Here is a 12,312-nt window from a genome sequence, read left to right on the forward strand (position 1 = left end):
TGATGAGGGAGCTAGAAAGTTTCTTTTGTTGATACTGGCTCAAGCAGGGCCAAGTCTTGCCACCCTGGAGCAGAGGAACACACCGCATGACTTGAGTGATCAGCTTAAAGTGTCCAGCCAGATCGAAGCCATTCCCCAGGGTGTATACACCTTCAGGGGAAGGCAGGGCACAGCAGGAAATGCCTGACCTGGCAAGCCAATACAGGCAGGCTGATGCAGCAGAACATCTTCCTCATTCGCTACGGAAATATTTTTCTCCAAATCACATTTTTATTTCCCTTGTTCAATGAGAGTAAGTTTTCCTTTGAACTGAGTGAAGTTCAATTGTTCCCACTCAACATGAATCACCTGGATTTTCTGATACTATCATCAACGTGTGAAGGTTAAGGACAGACTTAACAGTAGTGTTTCCTACCACTGACTTGTTTCAATGAATCTTCCTCTTCCCTTTTGAAATTGCCTCCCCAGAGGCAAACCCAAGGTTGTTCTGAGGCCAGGGAGGACTGACGGCCACAGCATTAACAGACTTTTTAAAAGGTCACCGGAAAAGGTACAGCAACACAACAAAAACAACACAGAGCCCACTGAGCCACATTTGCACACAACCCACAACACAAAAAGCTTCGTGAAGTATTTTAAGTAGAGAACTGTCTAAACTTGTTTTTAGGAGGCACACACATCAATAACTGTGCATGTCTCTTCTTCCCTCTCCATCTCCTTGGCCCATGCCTACAGTGCACTGTGAGGCTTGTGAATAAGTGTTGCACAAAGAACACTGCTCACCACACTGCTGGACATGGACACACGAGGTCTCACCTACTTCTTGTGGTGGAAACAACAAGGCAGTGTGACAGTCTGAAGTGATGAGTCTCAGAGTAAAGTCTGAGCAGAGTTATACACTTTAAGGCCAGGGAATGCTGCCTGGACAAGGGTGACAGAACAAACACTTCCTATTTTTACAACCTCATCCATTTACAGGAATGCAGTGACTGCCTGCTGTATTTGCTCCTGCACTGGAAAGCAGCATTTTATTTTTATTTCTCGTTAGCCAAGTGCTAAATTACAAAATAATGCCTTTTTGTGGGGGGGAAGAAAGCCATTTAGAGCCTCCTGGTGAGTAACTACCCTGTATTTCTTGCTGAGGACACCACACTTCCTCTCTTTTAAAGGCCCTAACTAGCATTCAGAGTAAGAGGGAGCTCACTTTTAGAGGTTCTTTCTCGGAGGCATCGCCCGTGTTATCACTGGTCTTGTACTTGCGCTCCTTGTCCCGGTGATCGATGGTGGAGTATCCATCTGTGGGGAAATAACAACAGTCAGGCACAAAGCACAAACAAGAGCAGAAACAGAGCTGCTGCAAGCAGAACTCTTCAGCGAAGAGACAGGAAAACAAACCAGCCCAGCCCAGGGATGCTGGCAGCCTGTTCTCACGTGCTCCGGCTCGCAGATTTCATTTTCACCAGCGAAAAACAAACCAGAGAAGCCTCTTGTTATATCACTGCCAGATGCTGGCACTCATTAGCAAGCAGCACTGTTTTCATCCCAGCCTGCTGCACTTTTTAGTGTGCCCTAGGAAAGCAGCAAGTTGTCATCTCATGCCCTGTGGCTAATGAGCTCCAAACTCAGTCCAAATCTTTCGTTCCTTGCTTAGCAGCCTGATTAATTGGCTGTGTTCATTCTCTGAATGCTCTGCAGCATGTTCCCACTCTTCCTGAGCCTGACTACTAGCAGGACATGACAATAATCTGGAAGAGTCCCCATCAGAGCACTGAGAGAAAGGCCCTGTCGAGTTGGAAGAAATCTTGATGCCAACCCTGCTGTGCCTGGGCTGTCTTTCATTGCAAAGTAGCACCTGTTGGTGCCTTTTTTCCTGACAACTAAGGAAGAACACGAAAGCACAATGAACATAAGGAAGAAGGGTGTGAGAGGGTTTTATAAAGAAATGGCTCTAATTATTTCAGAACCTTTGCTTTGAACTATTGCCAATGCAAAACTTCGTTTATCTTCGTGATGCATCAAATTTCCCTGATTATCAGTGACAAATAGATCCTTGCCTGCTCTGCTTTGACAGCATTGTAATCTGGAGCAAATGACACCCAAATTTATAGCTCCCTGGAGGCTTTTGTTTTCCCCTGTGTAACTGAGGGATCAGTAATGTTTTCTTGTCCTGACAAACTGAGTTTTTAGAATAGCACAAAAAGGTTTTGCATAAACTATCAAAATGCTCCTCTCTTGCTTTATTACTTGCCTGCGGCAGGTCATTAGGAAAAAGTGAGTGATGTTTTATTGTGGGGCTCCTGTGGCATAAAGACACTGTTTGCCCACATGACAACTGCACACACAGGCAGAGTGACTTGTACCAGACAGCATCACAGAGCTGGTCACAGCCAGGTCACGCTAACAAGGGCTGCACTCTTCCCCTACCTCACAGCAGAGTGCACACAGACCTGCAACAAGCACCTGAAGCAGCACATATTTATGACATCGGGGCAGTAACCAATTATTTAACGATGCTGCCTAAAAATAACTACAGAATTCTGGAGTTATACATGTAGTACACAAACCATAAAGCACGAAAATAGTTGCTACACAGCACTTAACTTACAATTACTCCTTGGCAATGAAGATGCCTGACATTCTTGGCTATTCCTTTTGAACAAAACAAAGAGTGAGCTGCACCCAGCCACCAGCCAGTGTTTGTGGAGGAACTGCTGGCTGACAATTCTCTGTCAAATGACAGGCATGAACACTGCTAGTAACTCATGTCCTAATCTAAAGATTCATCATTTATTTAGAACTATAGAGTTCATATAAGTATGTATTAAATGGAAACATGGTGACTCCTCCAAAAAAAAATAAATCACACTTGCACCAGCTGAGAGGTAGCTTTTTACAATCTAATATTAACTTTACTTACGGGGATGGAACGGATCACTTTGCATTTTTGTAGTGCCATCATCATGGGTGATCCAGAAACATTTTTAAAAGGAATTGCCAAGATACAAAGGAAACCTTTAACCTACCCCCAGAGAGCAACAGCCACCAAGTGAAGGATGGCAGCTGTGATACTTCCCAGGGAGCAAGTTCAGAAGTAAAGACTGTAATTGCTAAAAAATAAAACTACTAAAAAATTAAAAAACAAGCTTAGCCAGGACACAGCAGCAAGAGGAAGATCAAGCGTTTGCACAGTGGCAGAAATATAACAACAAAGAATAGTCCAGAACTTTGCTCTTCAGATCCAAGTTCCAAGGTATTTCGCAGTCCATGCTGTCAACCCACTGCTGTGTGGCCTGTGTGCTCATGGTGCTGCACACACCACTGAGAGTCTCCTGTGCTCCCACAGCCCACACACTGCACTGGGACTCTGTCAGTGTAAGCAGCAGCAGAGGTAGGAAGTTCATGATTTGACCTAATGAGAAATACCTTGCAGGAGACTACATCAGTGAAATAATACCTCATGCCCTGAGGATCACAGCTCTGCCTGTCCTGTGTTTCAGATTCATTCTAAAATGCAACCAGAATTAACTGTGTCTGTGGCATCATGACCTACACAGATGTTGCTGCTCCAAGGTGCACCATTCTGAGTTAATACAACCCCATGTATAGACACTGGTCAATAGAGGAATATCCCATTCTTGGCTTGTTTACTCCTCTCAACCTGCTGCTTGTTGTCTGCTCTAGTGCTTCACTATCTCCCATTCACTCTGCAGCAGCATTTTTATGTCATCACAAATAACAGGCCCAAATAAATGGTGTCAGTCCATCTTTGCCCTCACACAGCTCTCAACTTACAAAGATCAAACCTCCAGACCCATCAAAGAGGAGGAGGAGGAGGAAGGACAAGTTATGTCTGAAGATGGGCACGGAGGACAGAGGCATCTGAACTGTGTGTCTCTGGTCTGAACGATTTCATCTCCCAGATGCTCCTGTCTGACTGTAGGTTAACTGAGGCGCAGACACAGTTCTAGAGAAGCTTGGCATACAGACTGGAGATCACAGCTGTGCTGCCTCTGCAGACAGCTCAGGGTCACAGCCACCCCCAGGCAGCCCCGTGACAGGAGGAACCGACAATCTCCACGTTACTCAGTGCAGAGCCACTTGCCTGGAGCTGATTACATCTGACAGACCTGTGCTATCTCTGCACGGGGCTGCCTAGTGCACCCATGGCAACTCATAATACATGTTTTCTTCCATTTCCCAAGACACCTACACTCTACCCAGGCCCTTCCATTGCTCCAGATAACAGAGATCTGACTGGTCTAGAATTACCAGCTGATGGGGAACAAATCTTTCTGCCTCTCTAGTCACAGTGATAATGAATTAATTTCCTCTGTCGAGAAGGATAACCCTCACAGCATTAGCAAACAAGATGAGATACCACTAGCAATTTTCTTTTTGCCATCTTGAAGAAGAGCCAACATGGGTTAACAGCAAAGGCCCAGGCACCAAGAGAGCTAAGCCCTGATGAGAAGGGACAACAGGTGAGTGGCACACAGGCAGGGATGTTCTGGAACAGCCCGTCCAGCACACTGCAGGGGAGCAGGATGAGCACTCCGGGCTGGAAGTATCTGGCTGATGGATGGGCACCTTTATCCAACCTGTGTGTGGCATGGAAATCCATGGAATCTGCACTGGCTCACTCTAACATGTTTGAGACAATTACAGTTCAGCACCAAAGCAGTACAGCAGAAAGATAACTATGCAACTTGGAAGCATATGAATTAAAGGAAATGGACAACACAAAGCTGGAGTCAGAGGAGAATTCTCTAAAAGACGGTGAGTGTAAAGCAGAAGGATCTCAGAGTGAGTGAGGTCAGGAAGAGAGGATGACAAGGCAAAGACACAGCTGGAACCAGGGCATAGGACTTTCTGAAAAAAAAAAAATCCAAACTAAAAAGAGCAGCTGAGATGCAGAAGAACTTTCTCTGGTACTCTGTCATGCATTTTCTTCACGAATACAAAAGAGACTGGTCTCTCCTGGAGGCTCTGGTATGGAGGTAGAGACCCAGAGGACTGTACATTGACGTTCTGCTCCATATATCTGCCAGTTCACTCCAGACTGGAAAAAGCACAAAAACTCCAGAATACAACAGTCCACAATGAAGTTAAAGTCAGAGAATATAAATCAGAAAATACAGTCTAGAGCAGCTCCTTATGTTAGTATGCCAATGAGACAAAAAACCCACAGCATTTGGAAAAGCCTGAAGGAAAGACATGAAATACCAAGTTGTTATTCTAGTTCCCTGGAATTAAAGATAGTAAACTGGATAAATTAATTTCGTTTCTTTTCAGCTGACCTCTGAAATAGCATAAAGTTATAGTCATATTGGAGTTAAAAGGCACTCCAAAGCTGGGTTCAGGAAAACTTGACAGATTTCATCTTCTAATGGTGATAAAAAGACTGAGCACAGACTGGCCCAGAGAATCTGCCTGATGCTGTACATATGCTGTTAATTTGCATTTCATTTTGTACACAGAGCTGTACCAGCAACTCCTGACAGCATAAGGTAACAATTAATATTGAGACTATAAACAATCAGCACTGCCCATGCTGCAGCACCTGCCAGCACACAGCTATCCTGCCAGGCAATCCTCTCTGAACTTATTTCCTTCCATTGTGAGAACAAATGCTTCAGTGTTCCCTGAGGCAAAATACATATGGACAGTTGATTCATGGCAGGTGGCATCTCATTTTTCTGAGAATACAAAAGTAATATATACCTGTTATTTTACTTTCTGAATGTGCTTGGCTTTCTGCTTGGCTCTAACTTGCTGTTTCATTCAGCTACAACCACAAATATCAGCATATCAAACTGTTTGATCTGAAGGCATTAATATAGGTGTATTTGAATAAAAATAATGTCAACTGGAAGAAGGGAAGCAAATTCTCAAGAGACCACAAAGCACCTTTATCTACCTTGGGAAAGAAAGAAAACCCCTCTACATGTTACACTACAGAGTTTACCAATCTCAAAGCATGTCCCTGACAGTTGGTAGCTGTTCTCAGTCTACACGAAAAGCCTGGCTTGGCTAGATGCAGGTAAATGAAAAGTGGAGCCAGGAATATCACACATACTAACTTATTTTTGGTGTTGCCTACAAAAATAAAGGCAGAACAGATCTAGGCACAAGAAATACACTGAAGGAGATTTTCAACTCTTTTTTTTCCTTTCTGAATCCCCAGATTTCCAGACCTGTAACAGGGGATGCAGCTGCCTCAAGGGCCAAAGACCAGAATGAAAGCTGGGTCAGTGTATCTCCAATAGATGCTTAAAGTAGTGGAGAAATTGGTGTGTACACTCTACGTGTATATCAAGGAAAAAAAAAGATGACGACCAATCCTTTGTGAGGTAATGCTCTGGTTTTAAATGTCAGCTTTATCCATCTGAAATAATATCTCCTAGAGAAATAGCTGAACTTTCCTGTGAGTGACAGTGTGCTCTATTGGAACAGACAGAGAGTTTGATCTATGACTGAATTTACCTGGGCCAAGTTCATCCATAGGTATCATATCACGACTTCCAGACTTCTCATTATCTATAGAACAGAAACATTGTAACAACATGAGTTACATTTGATTTACTCAAAACTTGGTAGTTCTAAATTAGTCACAGAACCAGAGAAGCCCATAAAGTACAGAATGCAGAGGTTATTGTAAAAAAATCCCAAACTATTCAACTGTTACCCATTCAGAAAGGGAAGTCTGACTGAAGTTCTTCAGCAAGCACATGTAATCCTTGTATTTTCTGCTTTGGCACTGTAATATAAAACTCTCTCTCTCTCTCTCCAAGTGATAACAGAAACTGCAATTCTGCTTGGACAACCTACTGCTATTAACAAGCTTCTCTCTGGTCTCCCCAGAATAGAAGAGAAAGAAAATAGGTAAGGGTGCAGCTTCTCATGGCACACAGTTCAATCCAGCAGCCTGCTGAGCCAACAGAAAGCTAATCCACAAAGAAAACAAGAAATTTCTTCTCACATCAGCAAACTGACCCAAATCATCCTCTGTCTGCATAACCTGCCAGGTCTGATCAGAGGCAGGGAGGGTGGAAACAGGCAGGGCAGTGTGGGGCTGTTGTTTTTGCAGTACCCTGCAGTTAAACCAGATCCCGTGCCCCATGGCAAGCCCTGCTGTCTGACAGCAGGACCAGACTCAGGGACACAGCAATCATAATGAAATCAAAGCTGGAGCTGCACCAGTGTTGGTATGGCTGTGCCTCATGGGAAAGCACAGGCAAGCTTAGCTGGAGCCTGGATAAACTCCCCTCCAATAAAAAACCCCTGCAGAGCAGAGGAAGCAGTTCTGCCAAAACAGGCACACTTACTGAGAAAGGAAAAGACTCCAGTATGGAGTAGGGGTCAGGTCAAGCCCATTTCCAGGAAGATTTAACTGATAATGTTGCATGTAAGTTGAGAAAACAGTAGTAGTGTACATTTCGTAATATTAGCCATAACCAGGTAATAAGAACTGATCATTTTGGGACTGTGGGGTAACAATCAGCACACAAATAATGCATTTTTACTCCCTCATGCCATAACACAGCCATAGCAAATCCAGAAAACAAGCAAGCAAAGCACTATAGAACAAGTAAGAGAGAGCAGAACTGACCTTGACTCTTATCCACCAGTGGCAAAGTGCTGTCGTCATAGCCAGACCTGCCAGCAGTACCTTTGGAACCCTTTGGAGCTGCAGAAACAGACTAGGAGACAAAACTCACATCAGTACGGAATTGCTACTCAGGGAAATTGAACAAGGAAAGTAAACAAACCAACAGTAGGGAGAGAGATTATGGAATCCCCTTCTGCTGATAACATGGCACTGGAGTGTTTTTTAATTTGCTGGTGGAATTTTCTTCCTGTTATCTAAATGGCAGCACTGTTGCTCTGTAAAAGGAGCAAAATCTGTCCACAAGGGAAGATGAGGCTGCATGTCAAGCACAGGTGGCTGCCCTGTGCTGCTACAGGAAACCTTTCAAACAAGGCACAACTAAGACATTAGAGAAGCTAATTCTTCCTCCAGTAAAGCAGAGCATTTGGCCAAACTTCCCAAACCTAAAGAGCTACAGTACAGACCACAGAAAAGCAGAGCCAGCAAGTATATGCCAGATGGTGTGAGTGAGTAGTACACAGTCCACTGTGCTATCACCTAGGAGAACAGGAGTGAAGCCTACAAATACCAGACTGCAATATTAGACTGAGTTAGGGTGTATTCCACTCAGACATTTCCACAAGTCGTCTGAGATCCACCATCTTTACCTGAAAGTGTGACTTGTTCCACCCATCCTTCTGAAGGGCATTTCGCAGTTCTTTATAGCTCCAGATCATCTGAAGAATGTGAGATGCTGCTTTTGTTTCTCTGGGAGACTGGCTGATTTGCAAGAGAAAATTAAGAGCTTAAGTAGCAAGCAATGTCAGAATACTCACATGTTGACCTCTCTGCATCAAAAACAGTACCAGGAGATACCTAGTAGTATGTACAGCTATTATTTGAATCTGTAAGTCACAGGATGTACGTGAAATCATTCAGTGACTTCTTCATATCTATAGGGATTTGCTGACCAAAACAGAAATCAAAGAGCTGCAAATTTTGCATATTTCTGGGTTTTCACATGTATTGCTGGGCAAGCACTAATGCCAAGGTATAGCTCTCATTAACAAAAACCAGATAAGATTCCATCCTGCCTGGACTTACTCAGGGAAAGACACCCAAAACATAAAAGAGTTCTAAGCCACTTTACAAACCTTCAGCCCAATGTACAAATATTCCTTACGATTCAATGAAGCTGCTCCATGGTTTAAAGTACCTTACAAAGTAGTTTGGGTCAGCAAAAAAAAATAAGCTGCTTTGAAACAGAAAATGGAATTTTATCCATTCCTTACTAAGTCAGTACACGAGCACCCTCCATAAAATAAAACAGGCCTAGAGTTTTGGTTGGCTCTCATGTTTCATAACAATACAACCCAACAAAGCTACTTCAGCTACTCTCCCAAAAGTTTGCTGACACCACCTCTACAATGTCTGACTGGCTGAACTACACGAAACAAAGTTTTCTCTACAGCAGTCAGAACAGCTTTTCAACAGAGGGGCAGAGAGAAAATTTGTCACTTTGAATTACCACCACCAGCCCTTTGGCCAGAACAATTACTGCACACCATTAACCACTTCACTGGGAAGAAACAGATTTCATCACTGGCATCCCAGGAATGAAATGCTGCCACAGGATAAAGGCCTCCCACACTAAACCCAAAGATCACAGTTTCACTGCGATGCTGTCTGGCAAGTGCTCACCTGGTGCTAAGATGCCTCTGACAAGGAGAGAGCATGTCTTAACAAGACTGAAGTGACTACTCAATTAACTTTTTTTTTCATCGAGCAAACCTATTAAAGGTGCTGGCTGGTTTTATTCTGTATATTTAATAGCTGAAATTAAACCTCTGAAAGGTTAGGATGCTCCAATACTTTCACAAAGCAAAAGCTGTCGTTCATAGTGACATTTTCATGTTCACAGGGACTTCTTACGCATTTTGCTTTCAACTGTCACTTACCTTGACTTGCTGATAGCTACCAGCTTCTGAATGCCCTGGGTCTGGATCAGAGACCTTGCATTTTCTGAGCTGTCAGTAATGATTTCATGGATGGTATTCAACACCGCAACCACTGTATCCTCTTCCAGGTTTTTTGCAGATCTCTGCTGCCTGCTGGGCAAATTTCTTACCAGCTCACCCATGGCATAACTACCTAGATAAGGGGAAGAGATACCATTAGCCAGCCCTAAAAATCATTTCAGCTTCCCATCCTGAATGCTAAAACTCAAGGGTGTTTGCCATGTCAAAAAAAACCTTTATAATGCACATGTTTTGAACCTCAAGACTAACTTCACAGTGTATATATCATTCATTATCTCAAGGTGATTGAGAGTTGATACTCAAGACAAAGTCCTTCATCACGAATGCTAAAAGGAATTGAGGGGGGGAAAAAACCAGTCTTTATTGAGAATTTTACAGCCAGAATCTATCATATTTTGCAAAGCCTGAGGCAAAGAAAGCATCCAGTAGCTGCTGCTAATGCCACGTATTCATGCTAATACATGCACATGGCTTACTCAACTTAGCCTTGTAATAGGCCTTCTGGGGCAAGGTGTGCAGCCATGCATTTATTAACCTTCCCCCAGCAAAGGTAAGAGTATTTCCTCCTGGGTGCAGTTAGCTTTCTCCATGTATAGTACTGGAATAAAAACAGGGAGTCTGGACTATATCACTCCCAGGTGTCCATCTGTACCTTGGCCTGGCTACACCTCTGAGCTATTAAAAAGAGAATCTGGTGCATTTGCTGGTGTCAACTTCCACCGTGGCCCTAAATATATGACCAATATTTCCTGGCCTGACAAGGTTCTGGTTTAAACAAATACATCAGTTAAATACAGAGGCATCTAGGAGAAAACTCATCTCACAGCTGAGTCTTTCAAGACTGCTGCTTATGGGCAGGTGAATACTTATTTAGCACCCTGCTCAAGAGCTAGAGCACTGCTCAACACTGACCTGAAGAAGAGTAAGCTGGTGTCAAGCTTCTACAACCAGCCACCATGCAAAGGAATGAGAAAGGAAGGAGGAAGCCAAAATAAAACAGGGACAACTTTAGAGCCCACTACACTTCCCCAGGCTAGCTCAGTGTGCCAAGGGACTCTGATTCTATTCCACTCCAATCAGAACAGCAGGTAGGCCTAAGGAGCATGTCTCTGTGGTCACATGTGTGACTAGGAGCACCAGTGCCACATCAGCCAGGGCTAAGGCAGAGACAAGAAACTTCTTACCCCACCCAATCCTCTGCACATCTACATGCACTCGTATCTTGCAAAAGCCTACGCCTGTTTTTACTCCCAAGTTAGAGATTTCCCTCAAACCACAGCTCGTTTGTGTGGGTTGGAAACACATTCGGAGCTGACAGCCCCCGACTTGGTGGCTACAGAGTAATCCCAGATGGCGTGGATGGAAACTGCACACAGAATGAATCCTCAGCACAAGGGACACAGACTGCGAGATCTCTCAAGGATTTCCAAGATCCCAGCCTGGTTAGACAAGTTTGGAAGATACCTATGAGATCTTTATTGCGACGATCCATGGAGAGGTTTCTCAGGGCGATCGACACAGCCCTCACAACCTTGTCAGAGTCAGACTGGAGCAGCTCCACAAGCACAGGTAAGCCTCTCTCCTTCCGCACTGTCGCACGGATGTACGTGGACCACTGATCAGACACACAAGGGAAAAGAAACAACACAAAGTATTGTGAGTTCATATACTTGCCCTTTCCTTGCCCCTGATATTACCTTCAGTGCTGTAATCCATTTTTTCCCCTGCAAAGACTAGTTAGGTTGTTTGTGCTGATGCACTGCATGACTTTAACCCATCATTCAAGTTCATCAAGCACTGAGGAAGAATGGACGTAGAAGTTCATCCTACAGCTAAGCAAGCTGCTGGGGAAAGAGGGCAGAAATAGGAGGAAGGGGCATTGTCCACCAGCATCTGTTCTGTACACACCTCAGCATGAAAACACATCCCCCTGGATTAGGAAAAATAGAGGTCATATGGAAGAAACAGTAAAGCATCTAAAGCATCTGTTCTCTTCCTCCTCCTCCAATGTCAGGCTTTTATTTTGTTTCATGAGTAATTTTAAAACAAGCTGGATTCAAGACAGCTGTGAAACACCATCCTGCTGACCCTTAGGCTGCTGATCAATCCCACTCTGCCATGTGGTTCCAGAAGTGATCAGGCACACCTTTGAGAGAACTGCCTCATTAGTGCTGGGGATGATTCAGAGAGGATATCAGAAGAGCCTTTAGAGGGCAGTTTCCTGAGCAATCTGACAGTGCAACCAATTAAGTCTTCAGGACACTTAACCATTTAACACCAGACTTTTCTGAATGGACAAAGCAATGGTTAAGTGGTTTAAGTAGTAAAATTTGCTCATGGTTAAGTTGTCATAAGCTCAGTAATACTTCCACTATGTAAACCTCATCTGTCCAGAAGATGAAAAACATCTTCAGTGAGCAAATGGAAATAAATTCTTTGGCATACCCATCTCCTTTCTTTTTAATGGAGATGCAAATGCACACTTATGAGACATCAGTTTGCTCTTTCCTTACATAAAGGAAACACAAGAGACTGAAGAGAGGACTGCACTCACCGTCCAGTTGCCAGCACTAAGATTCTGCAAAGCTCCTGCTGCAGCTTCCAGAGTGTTAAAGTTCTGACTTTCGGTGAGGATGGAGAGGTACAGTCGCACCACATCTGGCTGGTACAGTAATTCAAAGCCTG

At 43.9% G+C, this 12,312-nt stretch overlaps 1 protein-coding gene across 1 annotated transcript in view; it reads right to left on the reverse strand.

Moving 5' to 3' along the window:
- The window catches only part of ARVCF (armadillo repeat gene deleted in velocardiofacial syndrome), a gene marked incomplete at its 5' end in the record, with an annotated part of 82,155 nt that overhangs the window by 3,861 nt on the left and 65,982 nt on the right, over positions 1-12,312 (reverse strand). The window contains 7 exons of the mRNA XM_009075378.1: positions 1,205-1,296; positions 6,484-6,537; positions 7,610-7,700; positions 8,257-8,368; positions 9,547-9,739; positions 11,092-11,242; positions 12,182-12,309. Coding sequence (XP_009073626.1) covers positions 1,205-1,296; positions 6,484-6,537; positions 7,610-7,700; positions 8,257-8,368; positions 9,547-9,739; positions 11,092-11,242; positions 12,182-12,309 — 821 coding nt within the window. The remainder of the gene's footprint in view (positions 1-1,204; positions 1,297-6,483; positions 6,538-7,609; positions 7,701-8,256; positions 8,369-9,546; positions 9,740-11,091; positions 11,243-12,181; positions 12,310-12,312) is intronic.

Source organism: Acanthisitta chloris, unplaced genomic scaffold (genome assembly GCF_000695815.1).
Source record: "Acanthisitta chloris isolate BGI_N310 unplaced genomic scaffold, ASM69581v1 scaffold19475, whole genome shotgun sequence".
NCBI classification, from domain to species: Eukaryota; Metazoa; Chordata; class Aves; order Passeriformes; family Acanthisittidae; genus Acanthisitta; species Acanthisitta chloris.